Here is a 13,883-nt window from a genome sequence, read left to right on the forward strand (position 1 = left end):
GTGTTTTACTGGCTCTAAATTTAACCCCACACTCTGCATCACACAACTCAAACCCCCAATTTGAAGCCATCAAGGATCTTCTTAAATCAGGGAGGTTTCCGTCATCGTGGCGGTGGGTTTGAGTGTGAGGTCGGCTCACATGGGTGTTTAGTGTACCATGTTCGCAACAAGCGAGCTGCAGTATTTCAGCACGATGTGCTAATTATAGTACACGCATGCACGGGTAGAAATAGCAGAAAGGATGTTTGTCCTCAGAGATGCAGGTGCTGCCGAATTGGCAAGGCTGTAGACAGCCCAAGCACCCTGCCAGTGAAAGTCAATATCAATGGAGCCAAGTGGATTCTTAAGACATACTCAAAACACATTCAGTGAAGCGCTGATTGTACAGCCTTGTATTCCCTTGCAATGACCTTCTATTCAAAACCGATGCGATCAATATTGAATGAGGCCTTCTGTCAGCGTGGCAGTTTTTTTCGAGGTTGTTTTGACTCGAGCCAACTGCCAACAGCAGTTTTAAGCTTTCGCTGCCCTCTCTGGGTTCGCACCTCTATAACACCCCCACCCCCACCCCCACCCCCCCACAGCTCGAGCAAAGGGGTGCTGCAGCCGAGCGAAAAAGGAAGGTGGTGCGCTTCCTGTGTTTGATGGCGGGGTTGGGCGCACAGAAGACCAAATGAGGACCCAGCTACGCACTCCTACTACAGTCATCATGATTCAGTATGACTGCCCTTTCACTCGGTCTTCCTGCACCCAGGACATCCCACTACTTCCCCTTTTGAACAAAAAGAAAAACAGAACAACTTCTCTAGAAGAAGAAAAAACAAAAACACGCACTGTTGTGGCTTTGCTATGCAGAGAGAGAGAGAGAGAGAGGTTTTGAGATGAATGCAGAGGAAAGGAATGGGGCAGCCCGAGGGCACATTTCTGCCCACACTTCTCTCCCCCCTGACTGCCCCCTTCAAGCCAGCTCCCTGATTCCTGCCGGCCAGCCAGCACAACCTTTCCGCTGATGTGTGTTCTCACTCGTGGGTTGGTCACCATAGCATCAAATACCCGTATCATAAAAGCATCATCATAATCATAATTCATCCAGCCTTTAAGTGGTAGTTTATTGCTCTCTGGACAGACTGGCTTAATAGGCACACCGTCTCACCAGCTCATAAATGCTCCACGGCATAATTGTCTAAATGCTGAATAAAAATTCTATGAGGTAAATTACTACTTCCAATTTTGTTTTTAAACTATAATACGATTCTATTCAAGCAAGCAGGAGAGTAGGTTTTTTTTTTTACAGTATATTTATATAACCCCCATCCCAACACATATTTCTTCAGAAACATCGACATGAAATATCAATGTATCAACAAATGATTAATTAAAAAACTTACGGGTACTAAGATGCCAAAGCTGCCTCTTGTTACTCAATAGTAATCCCTCCGGTAGGGCCTCAACATCACAGATAATATAGTGAACGCACAGAGAAAACACATGTAAGTGAGAGGGCTTTCCTACTCTTTTCTGCCTTCTTCACCTTCTCACCGCCGCACTCAGCTACTGCCAGATGCTGAAAACGCTGAGTGTGAAGTCACACCTCCCCTCCCTCTCTTCCTCTTTCTCTCCTTCCCTCCCTCCCTCCCTCGTTCGTTCTCTCTGTATCTCTCTACTGTCCCTGTGAAGTGAAACTGCCAGACTGACAGACACCACAAGACTAATAATATCTGGTTCTTATCCACTCTAGTTGTACAACGGTACTCTTGTAAAAATAATCTCCTTCTAAAGAAACATTACTTATAAATTGTCTCATACATTTGTGCAACGTGTAGTCATCAGGCGGATTTTGTCAGAGGAAATGATATCACATTGAAGGTATGCACTTTCATACTATCCAAGGTCCTTGGGAACTGAGCCCATAAAACATCATGACTAATAGCAAAAAGCCCAATCAGTCATTATGCACTTATACCCCCACCAATATCTCCTGTATGTGTATTCAGCCATTGCATTACATTTCACATATCACAACTACAGCATGACACTGCTGGGAGTCTTCCATTACACCCAAGCAGACTGTATCCATAGACATGAGGTCACTACTCATAACGCACGAGGGAGGGTGGGATGGTGTGTCATGCATTCAGTTACTGTCTATCAGTGTGTCATCGATGGCACCATTAGGACTCAGTGCAGCTGCCGAGCACTGAGCACATTACAGGGGAAAAGATGAAGCGACTTATATCTGCCTGTGTCATTGTCCGTGTCTGGGAGAGTGTGAGTGCGAGTGCGGGTGTGGGTGTGGGTGTGAGTGCGAGTGCTAGTGCTAGTGTGAGTGCTGGGAAGAGGGAAGTGAACCTGAGTGAACCTGGTCAGGGGGGCATTGTAGTGCAGACAGGAACACATCCAACCAGTGCTGCAACACCATGCAGCACAGCGATAGGCTGCAAGGCCAAGTGTGAAAACAGCAGCCGCACCAATGGCAACAACAATAACATTAGTAAAATGTTACAGTAGGCTTGGCTTCATTGAGAGTTCATCATGATGAACTGTTGTTCTAACTTAAACCTTTGAAAGAAAAAGCTCATATCGGTTTTGCTATTGATTCCCTGTATGAATAATGCAAGGAGAGTTCTATAAAGAGCCGGAGCTTTCTTTCTAATGCATGTGTATGATGGTTCTTCTCCCTGTCAAGGCACACTCACAGTCACCCCTCACTATTATCTCACCCCCTCCTTCCTGTGCTGTTACTTCCTTCCTCCCCAAGGCCACTTGAGATTACTGCCAGTCAAGGTGAAATGACACCTGAATCAATATGCCTTTTCTGTGCCACCACACTGCTCTCAGCATCTTCCTCTGATAGCCTCAGTGGACTGAAATATGCAATTATTATGGGTATACTGGACATGACTATTGAATGGCAGATCTTTTTTCTTTAGATTTTGGTTTGCAATCTTCATCTTTATATTCTTCAAAAATAACTACGGTTTTCAGAAACCACTGATAAGAAACCAGTAGCATTTCTTAAAAAAATAAAACACTTTCATTTTTTTTGACACATCACTATCTTGTAATACTCTGTTGCATGGCATACTCCTTTGATATAACTAACTTGCATGGAACTGACAGGATCAATGACATTCACTAGCCCTGCAAAAGTAAATGTGCTTAGAAAATACATACCAAACTTAACCAGGGATTGTGGCATAGTGTGCAGCATAAACCGGAGCACAACAGCGCAACTCTGTGGTGTGAAAGGGAAATTAGGTGATAAAGCAAAAGGTCCAATATGAGGTGAGTTTAAATGCAGTATGTCATCATCTAATCTAGGTGGTGGTACAATAAAGAAGAATTGTACCAGTAGAAACGGCAAATTCAGTAGGTAGGCTATATCCTCCTAATCTCAGATGATGTGCCATGATTTAACTTGCTAACAAGTTGCTCAAAAATGCGTTCCCGTAAACCAACTTGATTTTACATTTTGAAAGCAAACTGAATTGCAGGAAAATGTAGGGACTCGATTATACCAATAAAACGAATTGTGATGGCTTTCTTATTATCACTGCTGGTTTATGATCAGTTTATCACTGTGAACAAACAATTGCTTTGTGCTGTCTCCATCCTTTCTCTTGTTTATCAAGTGCTCGAACTTGAAAGTGTTTGCGCACAAGAGCTAGCCTACAGTAAAACTTCAGCTCCTCGGGAAGGGTTATTCGGTGGTTAAGGCAATCATTTCATGGAGACAGACGAGTTTGAAACGGGAACGCTTTACTTATCAAGCGCAATCCAAAACACGTATTCATCAACTCTTCTCTGCTCTGAACTCCCCCCTCCCGAAACATGTTTCATCTCGACTCCAAACAGCGCAGGCTGGGAAATGTAGTCAATACTAACGAACTATATTTTTGGAACTATGCGTGCACAGAGCAGGCCATTTGAGTAGTTAAGGTGCTACATCAGTGAGTTTCTACATTAACATTTAGTCGGCCTACAAAATCACGTGATGCTAGCGTGATCTAGTACTAGCGTAGGACCCGAATTTGTGATTGAGTAGCTATTGCAGTTAATTAGAGGGTGAATCTGGCAACTGGTTTTTAAAGAGGCCCATGCTCAGGAGAGGAAAATGTAGCAAAACAAAACACAACCAAGTAGGTGTGAACAGACAAACAATGGAAATGTGTGCGGTGCCTTACCTGTCAGATTTACGGTCAAATCAAAGGGCACTTCTGCCCGCAAAAAACCAACTCAGCATGTTATTCCAGTCGATCTGCACCTGCCTCCTCCATCTGAAAAGACCTCACTTTGTTGACACTTTCAAAAGGCTCATTGTCCCCGGAACTCACGTTTTACAAAAGGAGCCACTGAATAGTGAAGATACTTTTTTAGAAGTTATTAGCCTACTCGTTCTTCCAGATGTGTTTGCTAAATGCATATCCATGGCCCTATGACTCTCTCACAAACATTGATGTCCAGCCCAGATTGCATACATGGCATACACATATTAATTCGCAGTGGTCAAATTATTTCGGTATTTTTTTTTTTCCAGGAAAACGCAATTTCCTTAATTAGTTTGGTAGGCCTACATTTGACGTGCATGAACACCGGCAGAACAGGGTAGTCATGAACATTGATGATAAGAGATTTAAAACAAATTCGTGTGATTTGACGCCGTAGAAGTTCAGGCCTAATGTTTATGCAAACTTTCAGGTCGCGTCTGTCCAATCAGATTACCGTATGTTAATTTCATGGATAGGTGCGAAACCTCACAAGGAAATAGAAAGGTTTCCTTCGGCTTTTTTCATTTTTTATACCTCTGTCACTAACAAAGAAGTATGTAACGAAGCAGAACACGTTGGCAGTGATAGGGAATAGACTAAGAAGGTAGAGCTGATAGGAAGACAGACAATGCTGTTATAACAGCATCCATGATCTTATCAACAGTGTAGGCTATACTGTATCTTATCCCATGAATACCCGACAGCAGGAAGTACAGTAAGTTTTCTTTTGTAACCTACTTGGATTGTCGTTTAACTACCTCAATTAAAGGGCACGAGTGTGCGTTGGCCCAGAGTAACGCTGCCTTTTATCGATGTACCAACACATTCAGGTAAACTTTTCGGGTTATAAGTTGTCTTGCCGACCAGAACGCAACGGGATGGAACAAAGTCAACGATGTAGACGCTGATAGGTGACACACTTGTTAGGTAGGCCTAACTAACGAACTTCTTATTCATCCTCGCAATGGAAATAAATACATTAAGAGTAGAATCAAGCCTATGGATCGGAAATCAGCGATACCGGGCAACACTCAATGGCTGGTACTTCAGCTGGACTGAACTTGACAAGAAGAACAGAGACAAGAAAACAGGTAAGACGTTCATATCTAAGACCGGTACAACGATGACACTTTCACAGGATTGTTTACTGCGTGTTAAATGGGTTGTAAGCAGACTTGGGAGCCACATACAGTCGCTTCAAAAACCATAGGCTATGGGCTACAGCTGTAGATGCAACATTGATGTAATTGATACTCTAATGCCTATTGTGTTGTATTGTTCATGATTTTACATAAAAATCCAGCTGCATCGTTTTTGATTTTGACAGAAAGAAAACGAATGAATAAAATTCGTTTTTAATAATCTTGAAAGAGATAACATTAAGATGAACAGACTTACACACCTGTGTGTTGATCCACCAACTTATTTATTTATTTTTTTGCCAAAAGATGAATGACCATAGGTCAATAAACAGTGTGGTTCTAAAGTTTCAGTGCCGGTCGCAGAGGTGATTGGAGTTGAGGATGGGCGAGTTGAGGTTCAACCCCAAAAGAAAGTGGAGGACACTGACCGGGACTTCACCTGTGAGGAGTGAAATAAGCTCTTACTGTTCACATGCTACATTTTTAAATGATGATTGATGAAGCGAAAATGTATTCACTGAGCACTTCGAGTTATTCCTGATGCTTTAAAACAAACACCTGTGTAAGACTGTTGGTTAACCCAAACATAAAACTAATGTTTCGGTTGCATATCATCATCTGTTTTGTGACTCTGCTCTCTCCTCCTGCCTACTCCTCAGTGTTTTATGTGAAGCGCAGTGGTCGTGGAAGCAGCCAGAAAGGGCTGTGGAGTTTGGGCAGGACCCATTTCAGATGCCCCAGCCGCGACCTCCGAGACCAGTGGGTGACACAGCTTAGAACGGCCCTCAAAACCCACAGTAAGCAGCGAGGTCCAATCAATTCACCCACCTGTGCATCTGTTTATGTCGCTGTGTGTGTGTGTGTGTGTCTGTATGTTGTGTGTGTGCGCAGAATCCTGACGGTTTAATAATTTCTCACAAGTCCTGTTATGTGTCCTTTTCTAGGTCGCTCTCGCCCCCACAAACTGCTGGTGTTCATCAATCCGTTTGGAGGAAAGAAGAGAGGGAAACAGATCTACCACTCTCTGGTGGCTCCTCTCTTTGAGCTGGCTGGCATCAGCTCTCATGTTGTCGGTGAGTCGTAGGGTCAGTCGCTCTTGTCACGATGCCTCTTATCATCTTACAGAGTCTTCCCTCATCACTGCCCCCGGGTCCAGAACTCTTAGAGCGTTCACCCAATACCTGCCATTGACTTGACATAACCCTGTGAGACATGAGAACTCCAAACCTTAGAGCAATGAAGTTTAGGGAAAACTATACTAAATGGTGCTGTCCTCTGTATTCTAGTCTAATAATGTAGTCTCAAATGATGTTGGCATTGAAGTTAAAGAAAAGCAAAAGCTGTTTCTTTTTGTGTAAAAAAAAAAAAAAATCATTTTTTTCTGTGGTGTTGTACAGTTACAGAGCGGGCCAACCAGGCAAGAGACCATATCCTGAAGAAAGACCTCACGGGCTTTGATGGGTGAGTGATATGGTGCTCACATTCCTGGAGAGAAAAACCAGAGACACCCTAGTGACAGCCTCAACAATAGTATCAGTGTCATAACAATTGTCACCGGATAGGTTGCCTCCGGATTATTGTCAGACTTGACAAGTTTAAAGTTTGCCCAGCCGTAACCGTAGCAATGGCTTTAACTACCCAGTAATTAGCATCATCTCAAAATCAGGCCCCTCTCCAAACTCAGTGGAGCGAACGCCACGTATAGAGATCTCGGCTCGGCCCACCTGTGTTGCCAAAACGTGTGTGTGTGTGTGTTTGTGTGTGTGTTATGAATGCCCTTGACCTGTTTGTGCTGATTCCTCCTTTTGTGTTCCTCAGAGTGGTGTGTGTGGGCGGAGATGGAATGTTCAGCGAGTTGCTGCATGGCGTGATTGGGCGAACTCAGCAGGAGGCGGGCCTCTCTGAGCATGACTCCAGTGGAGTGTTGCAGCCATGTGACCTGCATATTGGGATCATTCCAGCAGGTCGGGCCATCTCTTTATTTGGCTTTTGAGGAAGAAACTGTGTGATTTTTTTTTTTATGAGTCACAGGGGAGTTGAGGTAAAATCACAACTGGGAAAAAAGTAAGAACACAAGGGAACTGAGAGTTGAAACAGTTCGACTGCACCATCTTTAGCGTACTTCAGTCTACCCCTTTCAAGCAAATAGTGTCAAAACAAGTTGCTGTCACATTAAAGGCGTTGTGTGCATCATTGCTGGAATTGCAATATGCCCTGGAAACAAACTGTAATCTCAGCTTCATTTATTTAAGAGGCTGACTTTTTACCATTCAAACAGCCAATGATATGTGTGCAGGACCTCGCACACAGAGCTCTAAGACAAGTTTCCAAACTTACACTTCCTCTTCCTTCCTCTACCTCTCCTTATCCTTCCTGTAATGCTTTCTCCAACTAGCTAATACTTAACTCACACTTACAGTAGTTACATTCCTACACTTTTTTTTTATTTCTTATGTAATGTATTTTATTGTTACACGAGGTCTCTATTGCTCGTAGCTTGATAGTTCTCTCCTTTGTTCGTCTCTTTGGATAAAAGCGTCTGCTAAATGACTAACTGTAATGTAAATGTAAAGAGTAACTACTTCTGACAGTATCCGCTCCCGTTGCATTGCAGGCTCTACAGACTGTGTGTGTTTTGCCACAGTGGGTGTGAATGACCCAGTCACCTCAGCTCTCCATATCATCATTGGTAAAGAATAAATCCATGGAATATTCCCTTTATGCATCTTACACTGTACAGTATATACAGTTCGTTTTTAAGTAAAAAAAAAAAAAACATTGTTTGTGCGCAAACACTGATTTGCATGTTGTATGGCAACAATTAATGTCCAGGTATTTCATGAGAGATGCTATGTCAACAAGGCTGATTGTTTTATGTGATCTACGTTGTGTGTTTTTTTTTTACGTTCAGGAGACTCGCAGCCCCTGGATGTGTGCGCCGTGCACCACAAGTCCTCCCTGGTGCGCTACTCGGTGTCTCTGGTGGGTTATGGCTTTTACGGTGACGTGCTGGCGGAGAGCGAGCGCCATCGCTGGATGGGCCCACTGAGATATGACTACGCAGGTGAGGGGGGGGAGTGTAGTGAAAGGGAGAAACCCCTGTGGCATTGCAAGTGTAGGTTACTCAGATCTTTCTGCCAGGCTGAGTCACCGGTGGGCAAGGCCAGCCCGAACGTGCTCAGGATCAGACGATAAACACACAATGGGTGGATGTGGCCTACATGCCCATTAACCCACATTGGCCGCCGATCATAAGAGTCTCGTGTTGTCAGGGTTTTATTCAAAGGCAATGCTGAATAATACAATGGACAAGTGAAAAAGCGTCATCTTGACCTAATAAGCGAATAAAAAGGCCATTTAAAGACAGATGATACCTCTTCTTTACTCCAGTCTGCTTTTTACCATTTTGGATCATATCTCTACCCCATCTCTCTCTCTCTTTCTGCCCACAGGATGTATGGTGTACCTGTGTAACCAGAGCTATCAGGGCACTGTGCAGTTCCTTCGTGCTGATCCTGGACTCTCTAGCCCCAGGGACAAAACCCGCTGTCTCTCTGGGTAAAAGCTCAGCCGCTCCCTTTCACTGACACCAAACGCAGCACTCATCGCCATGACTTAATAATTTTTTTTTTTACACATACACAAACACACCCTTATTTTATATATTTATATTTCCCTATAGATGAAGCCTTTGGGCTTTTAATTATACATCAGTGCAGCACTCTTACAAACCCTGTGAGGGCAACATTAGCCAAATGCTCAGATTTTTCCCAGCAATTTTTTGGGGTGTTTCTTCTCCGTCTCCCTGAATGGCTGTAGATAGCCAGCTTTGAGTGGTGGGAGCAGAGAAAGATTGAAACGCTCCAGATCTGAACGTTTCCGATAGTAGCTCCCCTGACACTATCTCCAGGGAGAGTGTTCTCGTTAGTTGCCATCATTAGTGTACCAGCGCAGGGCCATATCGTGCCCCCTGGAGTCGCCTTTCTTTCTCTCTCTCAATTGCCCTCTCCTCTAACGCGAGACGCTCATGTTGCCCGGTCCTTGAGGAGAGCTTTTGCCATGCCCCGCAGGGCCACCTGATATTGAAGAAATGAGAGCAGCTCGCTGGCGTCTGTTGGACGGTGTAATCCACACACTCCGAGTGAGCGGAGTGAACGCGATCGTTTACAGTCAGGGCTTCTCTGTGTTGTTTGGCCGACTTTCTATCGTGTGACAGTTTCAGACAGAACATGGCAGCCAGAACCATTTCAGTATTTAAGTAAGTGTCGTGGCAAAGCCTTAGCCACCCCAAAAGACAAAAGATGCAAAAAGCATCCATCTGTGCTAGCGCCTACTTCCCAAATGCCCACTTGATTTGATTTATTAGCACTGATTCATTAGATATCAGTTTAGATCTATTTAGTCTTTGGCAGGAGGATTAAAGTATGATGTGTGTGTGTGTGTGTGTTGCAGGTGCAGTGTGTGCTCAGAGAGTAAAGAGAGGCTCTTCCCACTCTCAGACAGTTGCTCCCTGTTCAGTGACAAGCTGAGCCAGTACAGCGAGCAGTCCGAAGGTAGGATTGAGGCACCCGTGCTGCTTGCTTTACACTCGACACACACACACTTGTTAGAAACAAGGAGGCTTGGCTTGGGATGTTCCCATAGAGAACATTAAAAACGCTGAGAAGACCTATTCTCCTTCGCATCAGCAGGATTGTAGATGTCAGCTCTGAGTCATCCTTTCCAGACCCAAAACCAGTTTTGCCAGTGTTGTTTTTCAAGTGTCACACAAGTCGTTTTTTCCACCTTCTAAACAACTCAGGAAGAACTTTCAAACATTCTAGTACTGTAACATTTTTTTTTAAGAGCAACAGTTATTGCACAGATATCTGATGCCTCATCATATGCCTGTTTGTGTGTTTCCATCCACAGGCGAGTGGACGAGTGTTTCAGGCCGCTTCAAGAGTATCTCCCTCACCTGTATGTCCAGCTCCTGTCCTAAGAGTCCTCTAGGCCTCTCACCGTCCGCACACTTGGCTGATGGGACAGGTGACCTCATCCTGGTGCGGGACACAAACCCTCTGGCCTTTCTCACTTACCTCCACCGCCACACCACCTCCCAAGACCAGGTAAAGGAATTACGTTAACATAGTACTTAACATTCAAATCGGCTTAGAACTTATACAGTTGTACATACTGCAGAATTTATAAGGATACAAGGATAATATAATAAGGATACAAGTATCCAGTTACTTAACTCTATATAATGAGCTATAACTGGTATCTTACTTGCAACACAAAAGGATGACCTCAAGGAAAGCTTCTCCAGAACCTATTGTCTATTTTGCTTGCATAGAATATGGAACATGATAGATAATATATATTTACTGGTCTGATTTGCAAAACAACTGTTACAGAGTGATACATTATTTATAGTCCTCCAAACTAGCTTGAGTAACACTTATACTTTTTTGTATTATTGTCATCTATGATTTGGTCAACTAACATTTCTCTCCTTTCCTAGTTTGACCTGCCTTTCGTGGAAGTGCACCGCGTCAAGGCTGTACGGTTCTCTCTGCCCCCTGATGAAGACTACGAAGAGGACGAAAGGACAGAGCAGAACATGGACGAGGGGGTGATGGAGCACCCTGACAAGCTGTGCGTGCAGAACTCCAGCAGGAGCAGTTCTCAGCAGCACCTGGCAGGCCCTGCTCGGGGGAAGAAGAGGGACTTCCTGTGTGGCCTTTGCTGCAGTAAGCCCCCGGCGGTCTCGGTGTGGAACTGCGACGGAGAGCTTCTGCCCCACACTGAGATCTCATGCAGGTATGGGAATGAACCTGCTGGGGGAGATGCATCCTGCACAAACATCATATCGCCCAGGTGTAATGAAAACCTTGAGTCATGAACACACGTCCTGGTAGCATGGTGTACACTGGTGTGTACTTTCCCATACGCTACAATAAAACATTTCAAAATGTTTTTATGTTAGTAGCTCAAGTCCCCTCACCGTGTGAGGAAATTGTCATAGACTCGTACTTAGTATGGCTATGCCAACAGGGTTTTATGCTGCGGAACCCCTGAAAATTGAGTTATTGCTTCAGTTTGCTGTTTTCTGACACAAGTTCCTCTTTGTGTGTGTGTGTGTGTGTGTACAGGGTGCACGGGCAGCTGGTGCGTCTCTACGCCCGGGGCATTGAGGACGAGCTCAGGACCTGGGGCCTGTGTGAAGACAGCAGGAACTGCAACGGCAAATGTGTGCTACACAGTCAATGAAGCCACAGTCTTCAAGTACCCCGTGTCTGTCACGTTCACTGGGCAACCTACAGATGAGCAAGGCTGAATATGTGCTGGTGGAGGTCCAATTGTTCAATTCACTCATTTGTTGAGTGTTTCTGTTTCTGAGTTAGCAGCAGACTATTTCTACTTAAAAATCTAAGACGTTACATTTTTGCGTATTGTTGTGAAAGTTAATACTACATTTAGGAAATGTGTAGTTGTTTTGTAGATACTACATGTAGCTGTGCATCCAGGTTTGATGAACAGGGAGGTGTCATACATGCTGAACATTGCTGCCTATGAACCTGTACTGGTGCCTTAAGGCCAGCTCTTCAATGTGTTAATATAACTTTGAATTTTTTTTGTGTTAACGTGTTTTATCTTGGTTTAAATTATACACCACACGTTGGTATGAGGTAGCAAGAGCTTTTTTTTTTATTCAGCAAAATAAAGACTGCTTAAAAAAAATGTATATAGTTTGGACTGTGTAGCATGAAAAAAAAAAAAAAAAAAAATCCAACTCTACTCAGTGCAATTACGCTGAACACGTCTTTTAGCGTGCTCACTGATGTCATCCCCCGATTGCATTTGTATACAACCAACAATGGTGCCAGCGGGCGCAGCCTGCAGGGCGAGGCCACTCCGGGGTGGGAGGGGGTGCGGAGAGGAGCCTCATTACATGCCCTCATACCTGGGAGCGAGAGTGGCAAGAGAAACAACAAAATCACTGACCCAGCCCAAATCAGGTCAGCTTTTCCACATTCCCCGAAACTGGAATGTGCTTCGACCACATTTATATGGTGTTAAACCAGTAGCAAAGAAAAACATGCATTCTAAATGGTGATTGGTTTGAATTCATATTTTGGTCTGGACAGGAGATTGTGATGAAAGAGGACTGGATTAATAAAGAAAGTGTATAGAGAGTTAGTTGGTCGGTCTTACCTTGTTTGTTTTGGTTACATATGGTTTGACCTCGCTTTAGCTTTATCTGCCTCTCTTTTCCTGTAAGGTGAGTGTGTGTGTGCGGGGGGGCGCACCTCAGCTTTCCGGCAAGTCAGTCACACACACACACACACACACGCATAGGCAAACATCCACCCACACACTTAAATGTTCTCACACCTAGTCACAAAACGCACGTCTTAAGAACTCAAACTGAAACACCTCAATGTCTCTGAGCCAAACATATCACACTTCTCTCTATTATGAGGTAAACAAAAGCTGTATACTGTAAACAAAATTGCCGCCATTACAAAGAATAGTTCAATAAGAAGTCACCATTTCACTCACAGCTTATTACTTATTGAGCTGTAACCATAACTAGAAACAATTTGTAGTGGACAAAAAGAATGATGACTGATGAGTGTGAAGCATCACTTTTTTTGCTTGACTGTGCACATCCAAAATGACTTTACTGAAGGAAAAGGTGTTAAAAAAAACACCACAAGACTGGTGACCCTTATGAGGCCAAATGTTTAAGACTTCCGTGTTATGAATTCATATTTATATAATTGTCCTTTAGTGGCATCATGTTAAGTTTCAATACAGGCAATTCTGTAAGGGACACTCTTAAATAAGGATGCACAAAAACAAAATGGGAGGGTAAAACATCACACGAAATGAAAAAAAAAAAGGAAAATAAATATACATACATACATACATTTGACCTGCTCCCTTTGGAGCGACATTGTGTAACCAAGACGACAGGACAGTGCTTAAAAGAGAAATGCATGAGCAAATAAGTAAATCTGTCAAGTACCCCAATCAGCCTGGTATCATCATCAAAGCTTGCTCAATTAAACATGGCAATCAAAAGAGTTACAAAATCAATGTTGACCAACTTTGCCAATTAAGACAGTTATCATGGCAGACACCATTATCAAAAATATTGGTTTCTTCTCATGCATGCAAATGTAAGGAATTATTGGAAAATTGACGCCAGAGTCTACAGTTCTACATTCATATCACAGATGTAATCTACTGTAATGAATTTATATAAAAGTGTATTGCTCAGCCATACTATGGCTAAAGGCGGCAGCACATGCCAAGTCTACATTCTGTGCTGCTTGGAGGCTATATGGCACTACTGAATGACACGAACACAATCGCCCTGACTGAATGTAGAAGTATAGAGGTGGCTCTGGCCCCTTGCACTCCATTGGAATGAGATGGAGTTTTGCACGGTTTGATTTTTCTTTGGCCGGGCTGTGATTGCCCG

General features: G+C 43.7%; 1 protein-coding gene across 1 annotated transcript; it reads left to right on the forward strand.

Annotated features, from left to right (window-relative positions):
- Window positions 1–5,232: 5,232 nt before the first annotated feature.
- On the forward strand, window positions 5,233–11,662 carry LOC308380845 (ceramide kinase; the record flags this gene model as incomplete). Its single annotated transcript, XM_080858284.1, has 13 exons — window positions 5,233–5,359; window positions 5,756–5,851; window positions 6,070–6,207; window positions 6,355–6,483; window positions 6,808–6,871; window positions 7,229–7,374; window positions 8,025–8,099; window positions 8,322–8,474; window positions 8,863–8,968; window positions 9,863–9,963; window positions 10,322–10,518; window positions 10,914–11,212; window positions 11,545–11,662. 13 exons carry the CDS (start codon window positions 5,233–5,235, stop codon window positions 11,660–11,662), a joined length of 1,749 nt encoding a protein of 582 aa, XP_080714410.1.
- Between the last annotated feature and the right edge of the window lie 2,221 nt (window positions 11,663–13,883).

The sequence above is a fragment of the Sprattus sprattus genome (assembly GCF_963457725.1).
Source record: "Sprattus sprattus genome assembly, chromosome: 2".
Taxonomy (NCBI): domain Eukaryota; kingdom Metazoa; phylum Chordata; class Actinopteri; order Clupeiformes; family Clupeidae; genus Sprattus; species Sprattus sprattus.